The following is a 12521-nucleotide window of genomic DNA, read 5'->3' as shown; positions in this document are numbered from 1 at the left end:
GAGTGATGTCAATAAACGAATCTCCATCATAAGCCATTAAAACCGATGTAGTATTGGAGTTGGTAACAATGTGGCATCATTCAATTTAAGTTTATGCAAAAGACCTAGAACATTTTTCTTTTGACTAAGAAATAGACTATCAGAGTTGGTAACAGTGATGAACCTTCATGCCTAAAAAATAATAGAGTGTACCCAAATCCTTCAGCAAGAATCGCTCATGCAAAGCTGAGATGATGGAATCAATGTCATGCAAGTTGTCACCTGTGACAATGATATCGTTTACATAAACTGCTAAATAAAGTCGACCAGACTGCTCTAAATCCTTAATGAATAATGAGGAATTAGCCGTAAAAGCTCAAAACCCGAGAGACCCAACAAGAAACGAAGTCAGCTTCTCAAAGCTTGCTTGAGCATATAGATTGACTTATGTAGTCGATAGACCAATGGAAAACCACGTTTATCACATTACTCAAAACTCGGAGGTTGATCTATATATACTTCTTCAGCAAGATCTCCATTCAAGAAGGCATTATTAATATCAATTTGTCTGAGCTATCAATTGTTGGTCAATGCCAAAGACAACAAGACACGCATTATAGGTTGCTTGATGACCGGGCCAAATGTTTCTTTATAATCAAAACTAGCAACTTGAGAAAACCCTTTCGCCACCAACCGAACTTTACGATGGGCTACCGACCCATCTATATTTTTCTTTGTCTTAAAAATCTACTTGCAACCAATAGTAATTCTATTATCCAGAAGAGAAACCAAACTCTAAGTGCCATTAGAGATAAGTGCACTAAGTTCTTCATGCATAGTTGTACGTCATTCTTTGTCATTCATCGCCTCATGAATATCTCGAGGTTCATATGTATCAATTTGAACATGATAGGCTTTGGGTTAAATATACCAGCCTTCAAGCATGTCATCATTGGATGAACATTTAAAATAGAAATTGTCGGTAAAGCAGGCGGACTAGGATTATGTGGATTGGAATCACATTAAGGTTCAAGTTGCTGTGACTAACCGGGTACTCCAAAATTGGGTATAGCAGGAGCTGGTTTTGGTATACTAGAAACAAAAGTAGGAACCGGGACAATAGCACGAATTGGTGACCAAGGCATATCAGCAGATGTCTGACGTATGTTAGAAGGAACCATAGAACCCTGACCCAATAGAGCCAGTGAGGAACCTGTAGACCTATCAACAAGAGAGCCACTAGGAAATGACCCAAAAGAAAAAAAAAGTATGGCAGAAATAAAATTACCAGTAGAGGAGACGGGACCAACAAAATTAGCACTAGAGGAAGCCAATATAGCATATGGGAAAAAATCCTCTTAAAATTGAACGTGGTGTAAAAAAATATTTTTCCATCCAAAGCCAAGCACTTGTAGCCATGCAGATTTGGACAATGCCCTAGAAAAATACACACCTTTGAGCGGAAGTCCAACTTGTGGGTATTATAAGGTCTCAATAGTGCATAACATGTACAACCAAACACTTTGAGAAATGAATAATCTGGCACATGACCAAATAATCATTCATGAGGAGACTGGAATTTCGATACTCGAGTAGGCAACTGATTGATAAGATAGACTGCTAAATGGAAGACATCAACCCAAAACTTGAGAGGCAATGATGCTTGAGCAAGAAGTGTAAGCCCAAGCTCGACAATATATCAATGTTTGCGTTCAACTAGCCCATTTTGCTAGGAAGTATGAGGACATAAGAGTTGATGTAGAATTCCAAAATCTAAAAAATAATTTTAAAGACCCTTAAACTCTTGTCCTAATCAGATTGAATTTCTTTTAGAGGAAAGCCTAGCTGTCGTTATGCCATCTTATAAAAAGAAATAACCACATGTCGAGCATCAGACTTATTATCCAAAAAAATCCATGTATATCTGGTAAAAGCATCAATACAACTGAGATAGTAATGTTTTGACTGAGAAGTAATAGGAGCTGGCCCCCAAATATCCATGACGACAAGTTGTAGAGGTTGCGTATATACCATAGTAGAGGAACCAAATGGAAGCTTGTGACTTTTTCCTAATTGACATGCTTTACAAAAATCAAACATCTTATTTACAGAAGTAAAAATATTACAAAGTTGAAGAACTCAAAACAGAACATCTTTGGCAAGTTTGTTGAAGCATGGTCAGCATGCAGCAACCAAAACAGTCGAGGCCATCACATGCAGAAGCTACTAGTTCATCAAGCCAGCAAGCATGTTTTTGATTCATTTTGTATTTTAAGTTTGTGTAATGTAACTTAGTTGTATTTTAACTATATTAGGTTTATGTTTGATGTAAAATTGATGGTGATTGAGCTGATTAATCAGCTTTGTTGTGTTGGACAAGTTAATTAGCTCAAGTTACTATGTTTGTTAGTGGTAGTAGGTTGTGATTAGGTTAACCTACTGTTTTGTCAAGTTGTAAGCTTGTTTATGTATTGGCTTTATGCCATATTCAGTTTTTTGAATGAATTCAAGGAAGATTTCATCCATATGCTCTCTATTTTAGCTTTGCTTTAAAAGATTGTTTTATTTTTCTACTTTGTTTCTATTGCAAGTCTCGATCATTGCCTGGCAAGTTTCTTGTTGAACTTGTTGTGTGTTGCTCTCGGTTCCAACAATTGGTATCTAGAGCCATATTCTTAGAGGACCTATTGTAGTTCAGTACCAGGAACCATGGCTTCATCAGGTTTTTCACCAGCTTCACCACCTATCTTCAATAAAGAGGGCTTCAACATTTGGGCAGTTAAGATGAGGACTTACCTGCAGGCATTCGACCTATGGGAAGTTGTTAACTCAGATGCTGAGCCAGCACCTTTTCGAGCTAATCCAATAGTTACACAGATAAGGCAACACACTGATGAAAGAACAAAAAGGCACAAGGCCATGTCATGCATACAAAACTATGTGACAGATGTGATCTTCATGAGGATCATGACCTGTGAAACACCAAAGGAGGCTTGGGACAAGCTGAAAGAAGAGTTTCAGGGGACTGAGAGAACAAGGCAACAACAGCTGCTCAACTTGAGAAGAGATTTTGAAAATATCAAAATGAAAGATGAAAAAATAGTCAAGCAGTATTCAGATCAAATTATGGCTGTTGTAAATAGCATAAGGCTTATTGGAGAGTAATTCAGTGAAGCTAGAATAGTTGAGAAAGTCATGTCCACTCTACTAGAGAGGTATGAAGCTAAAATTTCATCCCTTGAAGACTCAAGGGACTTAACAACTATCTCCTTAACTGAGCTAATCAATGCCCTGTATGCACAAGAGCAAAGAAGAGCCAGTAGACAAGAGGAGCACCAAGAAGGGGCTTTTCAAGCCAAAACAAAAGAAGCCTCGAGCATTAATGCTTATAAAGACAAAAAGTTTTGGAAAAACAGGCCTAAGCTTGATGCTGCTAGGAGCAGTGACCAACTCTGTAGACACTGTAAAAAGGCTGGTCATCCAGAAGATAGATGCTGGTTTAGACCAGATGCAGTATGCCAACACTGCAAGAAAAAGTGTCATGTTGAAAAGGTTTGCAAGAACAGAAGCAAACCAAGACAGAATCAATTTCATCAAACAAAAGCAGAAGCTCGAGTGGCTGAAGAGAGCAGTGATCAAGAAGAACAGGTTTTTATTGTGTCATGTGCAGCAAATCAGAAGAAGGGTTCAAAGGGCTGGCTTCTAGACAGTGGTTGTACAAACCACATGTCACCAGATGAAACTATCTTCAAAACCTTGGATAGAACCTGCAAAACCAAGGTGAAAATTGGAAATGGTCAGTTCATAAATGCTGAAGGAAGAGGAGAAGTACTGATCTATACTCCAACAGGTGGCAAAATCATATCAAATGTACTTTTGGTACTTGAAATAGATAGGAACCTTCTAAGTATAACTCAACTACTTAAGAAAGGTTGCTCAATTGTGTTCAAGGAGAAAGAATGTCAAATTTTTGATCCAAGTGGATCAAACCTCATAACAGTCACTATGACTGATAAATGTTTTGAAGTAGACTGGCCAAATGACCTACATTCAGCCTGCATAGCCTCCACTGATGACTCCAGACTCTAGCACCAGAGGCTCGGACATGCAAACTACAAATCCATAGCTCGGATGGCTAATGAAGGTCTAGCTGAAAACTTCATCGATTCAGTAAAGAATGATGAGCTTATTGAAACATGTCAACAAGGAAAATTGGCAAGATTACCATTTCCTTCAAGCACAGCATGGAGAGCATCAGAGAAGCTGCAACTTATGCACACTGATATGTGTGGACCAATGAAGACTGAGTCTCTCAAAGGAAACAAGTACTTTATTCTCTTTATTGATGATTATACAAGATACTGCTGATTTATTTTCTAAAGTAGAAATCAGAAGTTACATCTGTGTTCTTGAAGTATAAGGCTGCTGTTGAAACTGAGTCTAGTTGCAAACTTAAAGCACTGAGGTCAGACAATGGAGCTGAGTATACCTCAGCTCAGTTCCAAGCCTACTGTGAAGAAGCAGGCATCAAACACCAGCTAACTAATGTGTATACACCTCAGCCGAATGGGGTAAGTGAAAGGAAAAATAGAAGTTTGATGAATATGGCAAGATGTCTTCTGTTTGAGAAGAATTTGCCCAAAACTTTATGGTCTGAAGCTGTTAACACTGCAGTCTATCTCCAAAATAGGCTCTCAACTAAGGCCCTAGCTCAAAAGACTCCATTTGAAGCCTGGTTTGGATTCAAGCCATCACAGGCTCATCTCAGAACTTCTGGTTGTCTGTGTTATACACAAGTTCCAGCTGCAAAGAGAGGGAAGCTAGATAAAAGGGCTCAACCAGGGATCCTAATCGGCTATAGCATGGTTACAAAGGGCTACAGAATCCTAGAACCTGCTACAAACAAGATATTGGTGAGCAGGGATGTTGTGTTCAATGAAAAAGGATGCTGGAATTAGGAAAAGGCTGAACCAGAGGCAGTAACTGAAGACCTGGCATTGGACCAAGCTGAAACTGATCAAAACACATCTGAAATGGATGTAGATAATGTTCTAGTCAGAGGCACTCGATCATTGACTGATGTCTATGAAAGGGCACAAGTGGCCATTGTTGAACCTAGTTGCTTGAAGAGGCAGAAAGCCAAGAGGGCTGGAAGCAGGCAATGATTGAAGAAATCAGAATGATTGAAAAGAATCAGACCTGGAGTCTGGTTGAAAGACCAACAAATAGGAAGATTATTGGTGTCAAATGGGTCTATCGAGTTAAAAACAATGCTGATGGTAGCCTAAATAAGTTAAAGGCTAGATTGGTCGTGAAAGGCTTCAGTCAAAGGTATGGAACAGATTACCTGGAGACTTTTGTACCAGTGGCTAGGCTCGATATTATAAGGCTGCTAGTTGCCTTAACAGCACAAAAGCAGTGGATGGTACACCAACTTGATGTAAAATCAGCATTTCTTAATGGATTGCTTGAAGAAGAAATTTATGTGGAGCAACCTCAAGGCTTCAAAGTGTCTGGCAAGGAAGAAATGGTGTACAAGCTCAACAAAGCCTTGTATGGCTTGAAACAGGCTCCAAGGGCCTGGTATAGCAGAATAGATGGTTATCTGACCAGTCAGAGATTCGAAAGGAGTCTCAGCGAGCCAACTCTGTATGTTAAATTAACTAGTGCTGAAATCCAGCTCATTGTGTCAATATATGTCGATGACTTACTAGTAACAGGAGGAGATCGAGAGATGCTAATCAGCTTTAAAGCCAAAATGCAACAGCACTTTGAGATGTCAGACTTGGGATTGATGTCTTATTTCTTAGGCATGGAAGTAACTCAAGCTGAAACTGGAATTTGGCTAAGTCAAAAGACCTTTGCTATGAAGGTTCTCAACAAATTCTCAATGGAAAATTACAAAGCAACCAGCACATCAGTTGCTGTTGGAGAAAAGCTATCGAGCCAAGATAAGCATGAAAAGGTTTGTGAAACAACCTATCGAAGTCTAGTTGGATGTTTGTTGTATTTGACTGCTACTAGACTTGACATAATGTATGTTGTGAGTCTACTCTAGAGGTTTATGCATTTTTCAAATGAAAGTCACTTTAGAGCTACAAAAAGAGTTCTAAGATACATCAAGGGAACCTTGTCCTATGGAATGCTGTTTACCAAGGCTGAAAACTTGAAGCTAGTTGGCTATTGTGACAGTGATTGGGCTTGTTCATTGGATGATATGAAGAGCACTACAGGTTATGCATTCAACCTTGGCTCTGCTATGATTTGCTGGAGCTCAAATAAGCAGGGAGTAGTAGCTCAGTCGACTGCAGAGGCATAATATGTGGCTGCTGCTGCAGCAGTCAATCAAGCCATATGGCTTAGAAAAATTTTGACAGACATTAACCATGAGCAAAATGAAGCAACGGAGATAATGTGTGATAACCAATCTGCTGTTGCAATTGCAAAGAACCCTGTTTTTCATGGGAGGACCAAGCATTTTAATATCAAGCTTCATGCAATTCGAGAAATGGAGCAGGCTCATGTTATTAAACTAGTTCATTGTAGTTCTGAAGAGCAAATAGCTGATATTTTGACAAAGGCTCTTAGTGTTTCAAAGTTTCAACATTTGAGAGATAAGATGGTAGTTTGCAACATGCTAACCAATGAGGAGTGTTGAAGCATGGTCAGCATGCAGCAACCAAAACAATCGAGGCCATCACATGCAGAAGCTGCTAGTTCATCAAGCCAGCAAACATGTTTTTGATTCATTTTGTATTTTAAGTTTGTGTAATGTAACTTAGTTGTATTTTAACTATATTAGGTTTATGTTTGATGTAAAATTGATAGTGATTGAGCTGATTAATCAGCTTTGTTGTGTTGGACAAGTTAATTAGATCAAGTTACTATGTTTGTTAGTGGTAGTAGGTTGTGATTAGGTTAACCTACTGTTTTGTCAAGTTGTAAGCTTGTTTATGTATTGGCTTTATGCCATATTCTGTTTTTTGAATGAATTCAAGGAAGATTTCATCCATATGCTCTTTATTTTAGCTTTGCTTTAAAAGATTGTTTTGTTTTTCTGCTTTGTTTCTGCTGCAAGTCTCGATCCTTGCCTGGCAAGTTTCTTGTTGAACTTACTGTATGTTGCTCTCGGTTCCAACAAGGATGACCCAAATGTAGATGTTGCATTATAGTAGAAGAATCAGAAGAAACATTTACATTAGAGGAATTAGAAGAAACACTATTAGGATGAACACGAGTACCCATATTATGATTTATAGGATGAGTAATAGTATGGAAGGTTTGTTTATCTTGTGGAAAAATAGCACAATTATCACCATTATTGTTGCTGGAGTTGTGAGAATTGAAGTTTAGCTTGTAAAGACCTTTGTCCACCTTCCCATGTAGCAAAACAGCTTTAATGACGAGATATTTCACAAAACAATAATCCGGATAAAATTCATAGAAGACATGATTATCTTTGGCAAATTGAGATACAGAGAGTAAATTATTGGTCACATTGGGTATATGCAATAATTTTCCAATACCAATACACGATCAGAAGTGGAAACAAATGTGTTACCAATATGTGAAATGAATAACTTCTCACCATTAGCCATCTGAATGTTACCTCAACTAGTGTAAGGAGTAGATTGAGCAAGAGCGACCGCATTATTTGTTAAATGATTGGTGGCACTAGTATCTGGATACCAGGCACCATTCGTAACAACCGTTGAAGAAGCAACAACATTGTGAGCTTGACCTGAAGGAGAATTAACAGTAGCAGCTTCATTTGAAAAACCAGTGAATTTTACAAAAGCGCTACTCATAGCTAGAGACATAAGATGAGAGTCATCAGAATACGATTAGTCAAACCGATGATAGTAGCACAGAGCCAGATGACCAATCTTACCACAAATCTGACATTGAGGATAGAACCGTAACCTCTTCTACGACCGCAAAACATCGACTGTAGAGCTTGATAAAACTGTTGATAACTAGGAGAATTTGAATCAGACTAAAAATTAGCAGTTGGGGAAGCATATAAAAAAGAAGAATTCACCGGATTTTGAACTGCTGGACAAGGTAAAGAGGAAGCCCTGTGAGATTCAGCAAGATGCACACTTAATGGTGTCATTGGTAAAGGAAACAAAAGGTCTTTCTGTCGAGATTTGGCATCTAGCAACACACCACATACTCTTTGAAGATTGTATGGTTGATGACTTGATGCAATAACTGACACTACGAACTCATATTCAGCAGGTAGCCCAGTTAGAATAGTTGAGATATGCATGGCCCCTGACACAGGATGTCCACAACTCTTAAGACTATCACAAATTAATTGAATCTTAACAAGATACTCCCTCATAGACAACTCCCGTTTCTTTACACCTTTAAGCATGGAATGAAGTCGCATGACTCTAGTAGTGGAAGAAATAGAAAACAACTGTTGTAATGTAGTCTAAGTATCACAAGCAGAAGTACAATGAATAAGACTCAACAAGATGCTAGGACTGATAGACGCAAGCAACCATGACGCAAGAGCCCAATCTTGTTTCTTAAGGGAGGCATAATCACCCTATGATGGATCAAGAACCAAAGAACCATCAATGTGCTTCTTCAAAGAATGTCCTTTAATCATGAAAAAGACCTGCTATTTCCATAATAAATAATTTGATTCATCAAGTCGAATTGTAATTGACTTATTGGAAAAGGGTTTAGTAAGAACAGAAGCAGAATTAGAAGAGTTATCAAACCCACTTGAATCAATCTCACCAACCATTGTTGAAAGAAAGAAAGAAAAATTAGAAATTATTCAAGAAACCACAAGAACTTTGAATCAAAAAACTAGAAGAAGAAAAACAACCGGAGGGAAAGAAATGAACATTCTTTATTAAAATCTTTCAATCTCTGATACCCTGATGAAAGCTTTAAGTAGTAAAGAAGAAAATCAGAAAGAAGAGAAAAGTATTTTAATATCTATTTCATAAAACTAAAACCCTATCTTTTACATAGAAGACTTCACTATTTATAGGAAATTAAGATGAATAACTGCAACAACAACGGGTTAACTGAAGTAGATTTACTAACCCCCTTTACTAACCACCTGATCATGACTTATAATCCTATTATTGTGAAACTCTCTTTCACTGCAAGTAAGTTTAATATCATATAATTAAGTGTTTAAACAAACAAACAAAAAACATATATCATGTAATTGAGCTATTTAGGGCAGTATGAGCAGAAGAAATAGAACATACATCATATAATTGAGCAATTTAGGTAGGCATACATTCTTTCATGACCCTTATGGTTGCTATAATTGTTCTCTCTTTGATGAAGGTTCCTAGCTCATTAAAGAAAATAGAATCATAAATCATCATAATTATATTTATAATTAATAAAATCATCAAACATGAGTTTTGTGGCTGCATGATTTTCTTGATTACAATCTCATCCCTTTAGTTATTAATTTTTTTAAAAAGAAAATAAATTGAGGTATTACCTTCATTGTTTGTTCCTTTAAACTTTGATGCTCGTTCTTTTAAAATTCCTAGAGTTGAAGATGAGGCGCTTGATTTGTCTAACTTAGAACGTGAACCTGGGTTACGTAAGCAAATATATGAGTATCCGGTTAATATGTGTGATGAAATTCAAAGAGTTTATATTAAGGCTGGACCATATCAACCTATTCTTTCAGAATATCCTACTTCCAATTCAAAAAAAACGCCATCGTTATTTTCAACCATCATGGTTTAAACAATTTTCCTGGTTAGAATATACCTTCTAAAGCTGCAATATTTTGTTTTCCTTGTTTTCTTTTTAATGGCAATCCAAGTAGTCATTTTGGATCAACTGCATTTACTCATAATAGATTTAGTAATTGGAAAAAGGTACACGATGGATGCAATTGTGCTTTTTTGACACATATGGGAAAAGATCCAAATTCACTACATAACAATACACAACGAGCTTATGTAGATTTAATGAATCAAGTTCAACGTATTGAAACATCACTTGATAGATAAACAACACAACAAATTGTAGCTAATCGTCTACACTTGAAAACTAGTATAGATGTTATTTGATGGTTGTCATTTCAAGGGTCTGATTTTAGAGGTCATGATGAAAGCTCAGGATAAAAAAATCATGGAAACTTTCTTGAATTGTTATCACTATTAGCATTGTATGATGAGAAAGTTAAAGATTTTTTGAAAAGTGCTCCACAAAATGCTAGTTATACTTCAACAATACAAAAAGAGATATTGCAAATTTATGCCAGTAGAGTTCGTAATGTAATTCGTGAAGAAATTGGTGGCAGAAAGTTCAAAATTATTGTGGATGAAGCGAGAGATGAGTCAAAAAAAGAGCAAATGAAAATTATTTTGAGATTTGTAGATAAACAAGGACAGGTAAAAGAATGATTTTTTGATATAGTCCATGTTAAAGATACTACATTGACTTTGAAGAATGTGATTTTTAATGTTCTCTTGCAACATAGTTTTGACATATAAAATATCCAAGGTCAAGGCTATGATTTAGCAAGCAATATGCTTGGGGAATTTAATGGCTTGCAAGCTTTGATTTTGAATGATTGTCAATATGCTTATTATGTTCATTGTTTTACTCACCGTCTTCAATTAGCATTGGTTGCAGTAGCTAGAGAAGTGGTTGAAGTGCATAAATTCTTTAAAGACTTGTCTGATATTGTTAATATTGCTTTGGCTTCTTCCAAACGACACAATGAATTACAAAAAGCCCAAGTAGCTGAAATAACTCGTGTAGTATCCATCAATGAGTTAGCAACTAGAACAAGAATGAATCAGATTGGCACTTTACAACATCCTTGTGAGACTCGATGGGGTTCCGATTTAAGTTCAGTTACTAGTTTACTGAAGATGTACAATGCTACTAGCACAGTTTTTGAAAGTCTAAAAAAATACCGCTTCTAACTATTCTCAGCAAGGAGATGCTCATAACACATATAATAGATTGATATCTTTTAAGTTTATTTTTATTTTGCATATGATGAAGGAAGTTTTAGGGATTACTGATAACCTTTGTCAAGTTTTACAACGTCGTTCTCAAGATATATTAAATGCCAAGAGTTTAGCAAAAGATTTAATTCAAAAGTTGAGAGATGATAGATGAAATCAATTGTTGAAAAATGTGATATCTTTTTGTGAAACTTGGGAGTTGGATTTTCCAGATATGAATGCTCAATACATTGTGGGTCGTAGTCGCAACAAGAAGGAAGATGTTATAGTGGAGCATTATTATCGAGTGGATATATTTTTTGCTACAATAGATACTCAGTTGCAAGAATTGAAGAGTAGGTTTAACGAAATTGTTGTCAAGCTTCTCACTCTTACTAAAGCTTTAGATCCCAAGGAGTTTCTCAAGTTATTTGATATTGATAAAATTTGCATTCTTGTAAACAAGTTCTATCCAAAAGATTTTTCTCAACAAGAGAAAGAACGTCTCCCATATTAGTTGAAGCTTTATGAACTTGATGTATGTAAGCATCCTAATTTGAGAAAAATATCAACACTTTTTGAACTTTGCAGAAGCTTAGTTGAGAGTGGAAAGTCAGTCATGTACCCACTCGTTGACAGATTGATTCATCTTATATTGACTCTTCCAGTTTCAACAGCATCCTCAGAACGTGTTTTTTCTGCTATGAAGATTGTGAAGACTCGACTTCGTAGCAAAATGGAAGATGATTTTTTAAGAAGTTCTTTGGTTGTGTACAGTGAGAAAGAAATTGCAGAAAAATTTGATATAAACGAAATTATTGATGATTTTAGTGAGGTCAAGGATCGAAGAGTGCAATTCAAATAAATTTTAAGATTTCTTTCTAGTTTATTTTTATTTATTAAATTATTTTTCTTTAATTAATTTTTATTTTTAAATTTATTGATTTTCATTATCTCAGCCCCTCTCTTGAAATTTTCTAGCTTCGCTCCTAGCTATATGTGAAGATTTATTGAACAGTGCATATATTACATTCATTTTCCAATATAATACATGAGTGGGGTGAGAGAGAAAGAAAAATGACACCCATATATTACATAGATTTGCAATCTAGAGTTAAAATCATTCCAATGACAAGTTCAATCATCTGCAGCTTGCAAATGTGTTGACTGTACCTAAGCACATTGTTAATAAGAAAAAGAAACGATCAAGAATAATAGGTGTAACTAAAGAAATAAAAATGAAATGCTAAAAATCCTCGAAGCTCCAAACACCCAAAAGGGCTGTCATCTTTTCAGCATGTAACCTCGTGGCTCAAATAGAGATCCCATGCACTTCTCATTCATCATCCCTACCTAAAAATCTCGTGGTTGCATTTAGATGGATGTTCGATTAAATAGAGTAAAAAAATATTGAGTTAATTGAGTTGATAAAATTTATTTTATCATCCTAATTTAATTTATTTTTTAATATTAAGTGAAAATTTTCAATTTAAATTTTAAATAATTAAACATGTTAAATTAAAATATTGTTACAGTATTACTAATTCCATGTTAGAATACATAAATTTAAAACTTTGAGAACTCTTT

General features: G+C 36.0%; 1 protein-coding gene across 1 annotated transcript; it reads left to right on the top strand.

Moving 5' to 3' along the window:
• Nucleotides 1-10508: 10508 nt before the first annotated feature.
• LOC107908018 (uncharacterized) lies at nucleotides 10509-11799 on the top strand. Its single transcript, XM_016835300.1, has 3 exons — nucleotides 10509-10887; nucleotides 11168-11399; nucleotides 11526-11799. The coding sequence occupies exons 1-3, from the start codon at nucleotides 10509-10511 to the stop codon at nucleotides 11797-11799; spliced, it is 885 nt and encodes a 294-aa protein (XP_016690789.1).
• The last annotated feature ends 722 nt before the right edge of the window (nucleotides 11800-12521 follow it).

The sequence above is a fragment of the Gossypium hirsutum genome, chromosome D02, assembly GCF_007990345.1.
Source record: "Gossypium hirsutum isolate 1008001.06 chromosome D02, Gossypium_hirsutum_v2.1, whole genome shotgun sequence".
Lineage (NCBI taxonomy): Eukaryota > Viridiplantae > Streptophyta > Magnoliopsida > Malvales > Malvaceae > Gossypium > Gossypium hirsutum.
The sequence above is the reverse complement of the archived record's forward strand: the minus strand, read 5'-3'. Positions and strand labels throughout refer to the sequence as shown.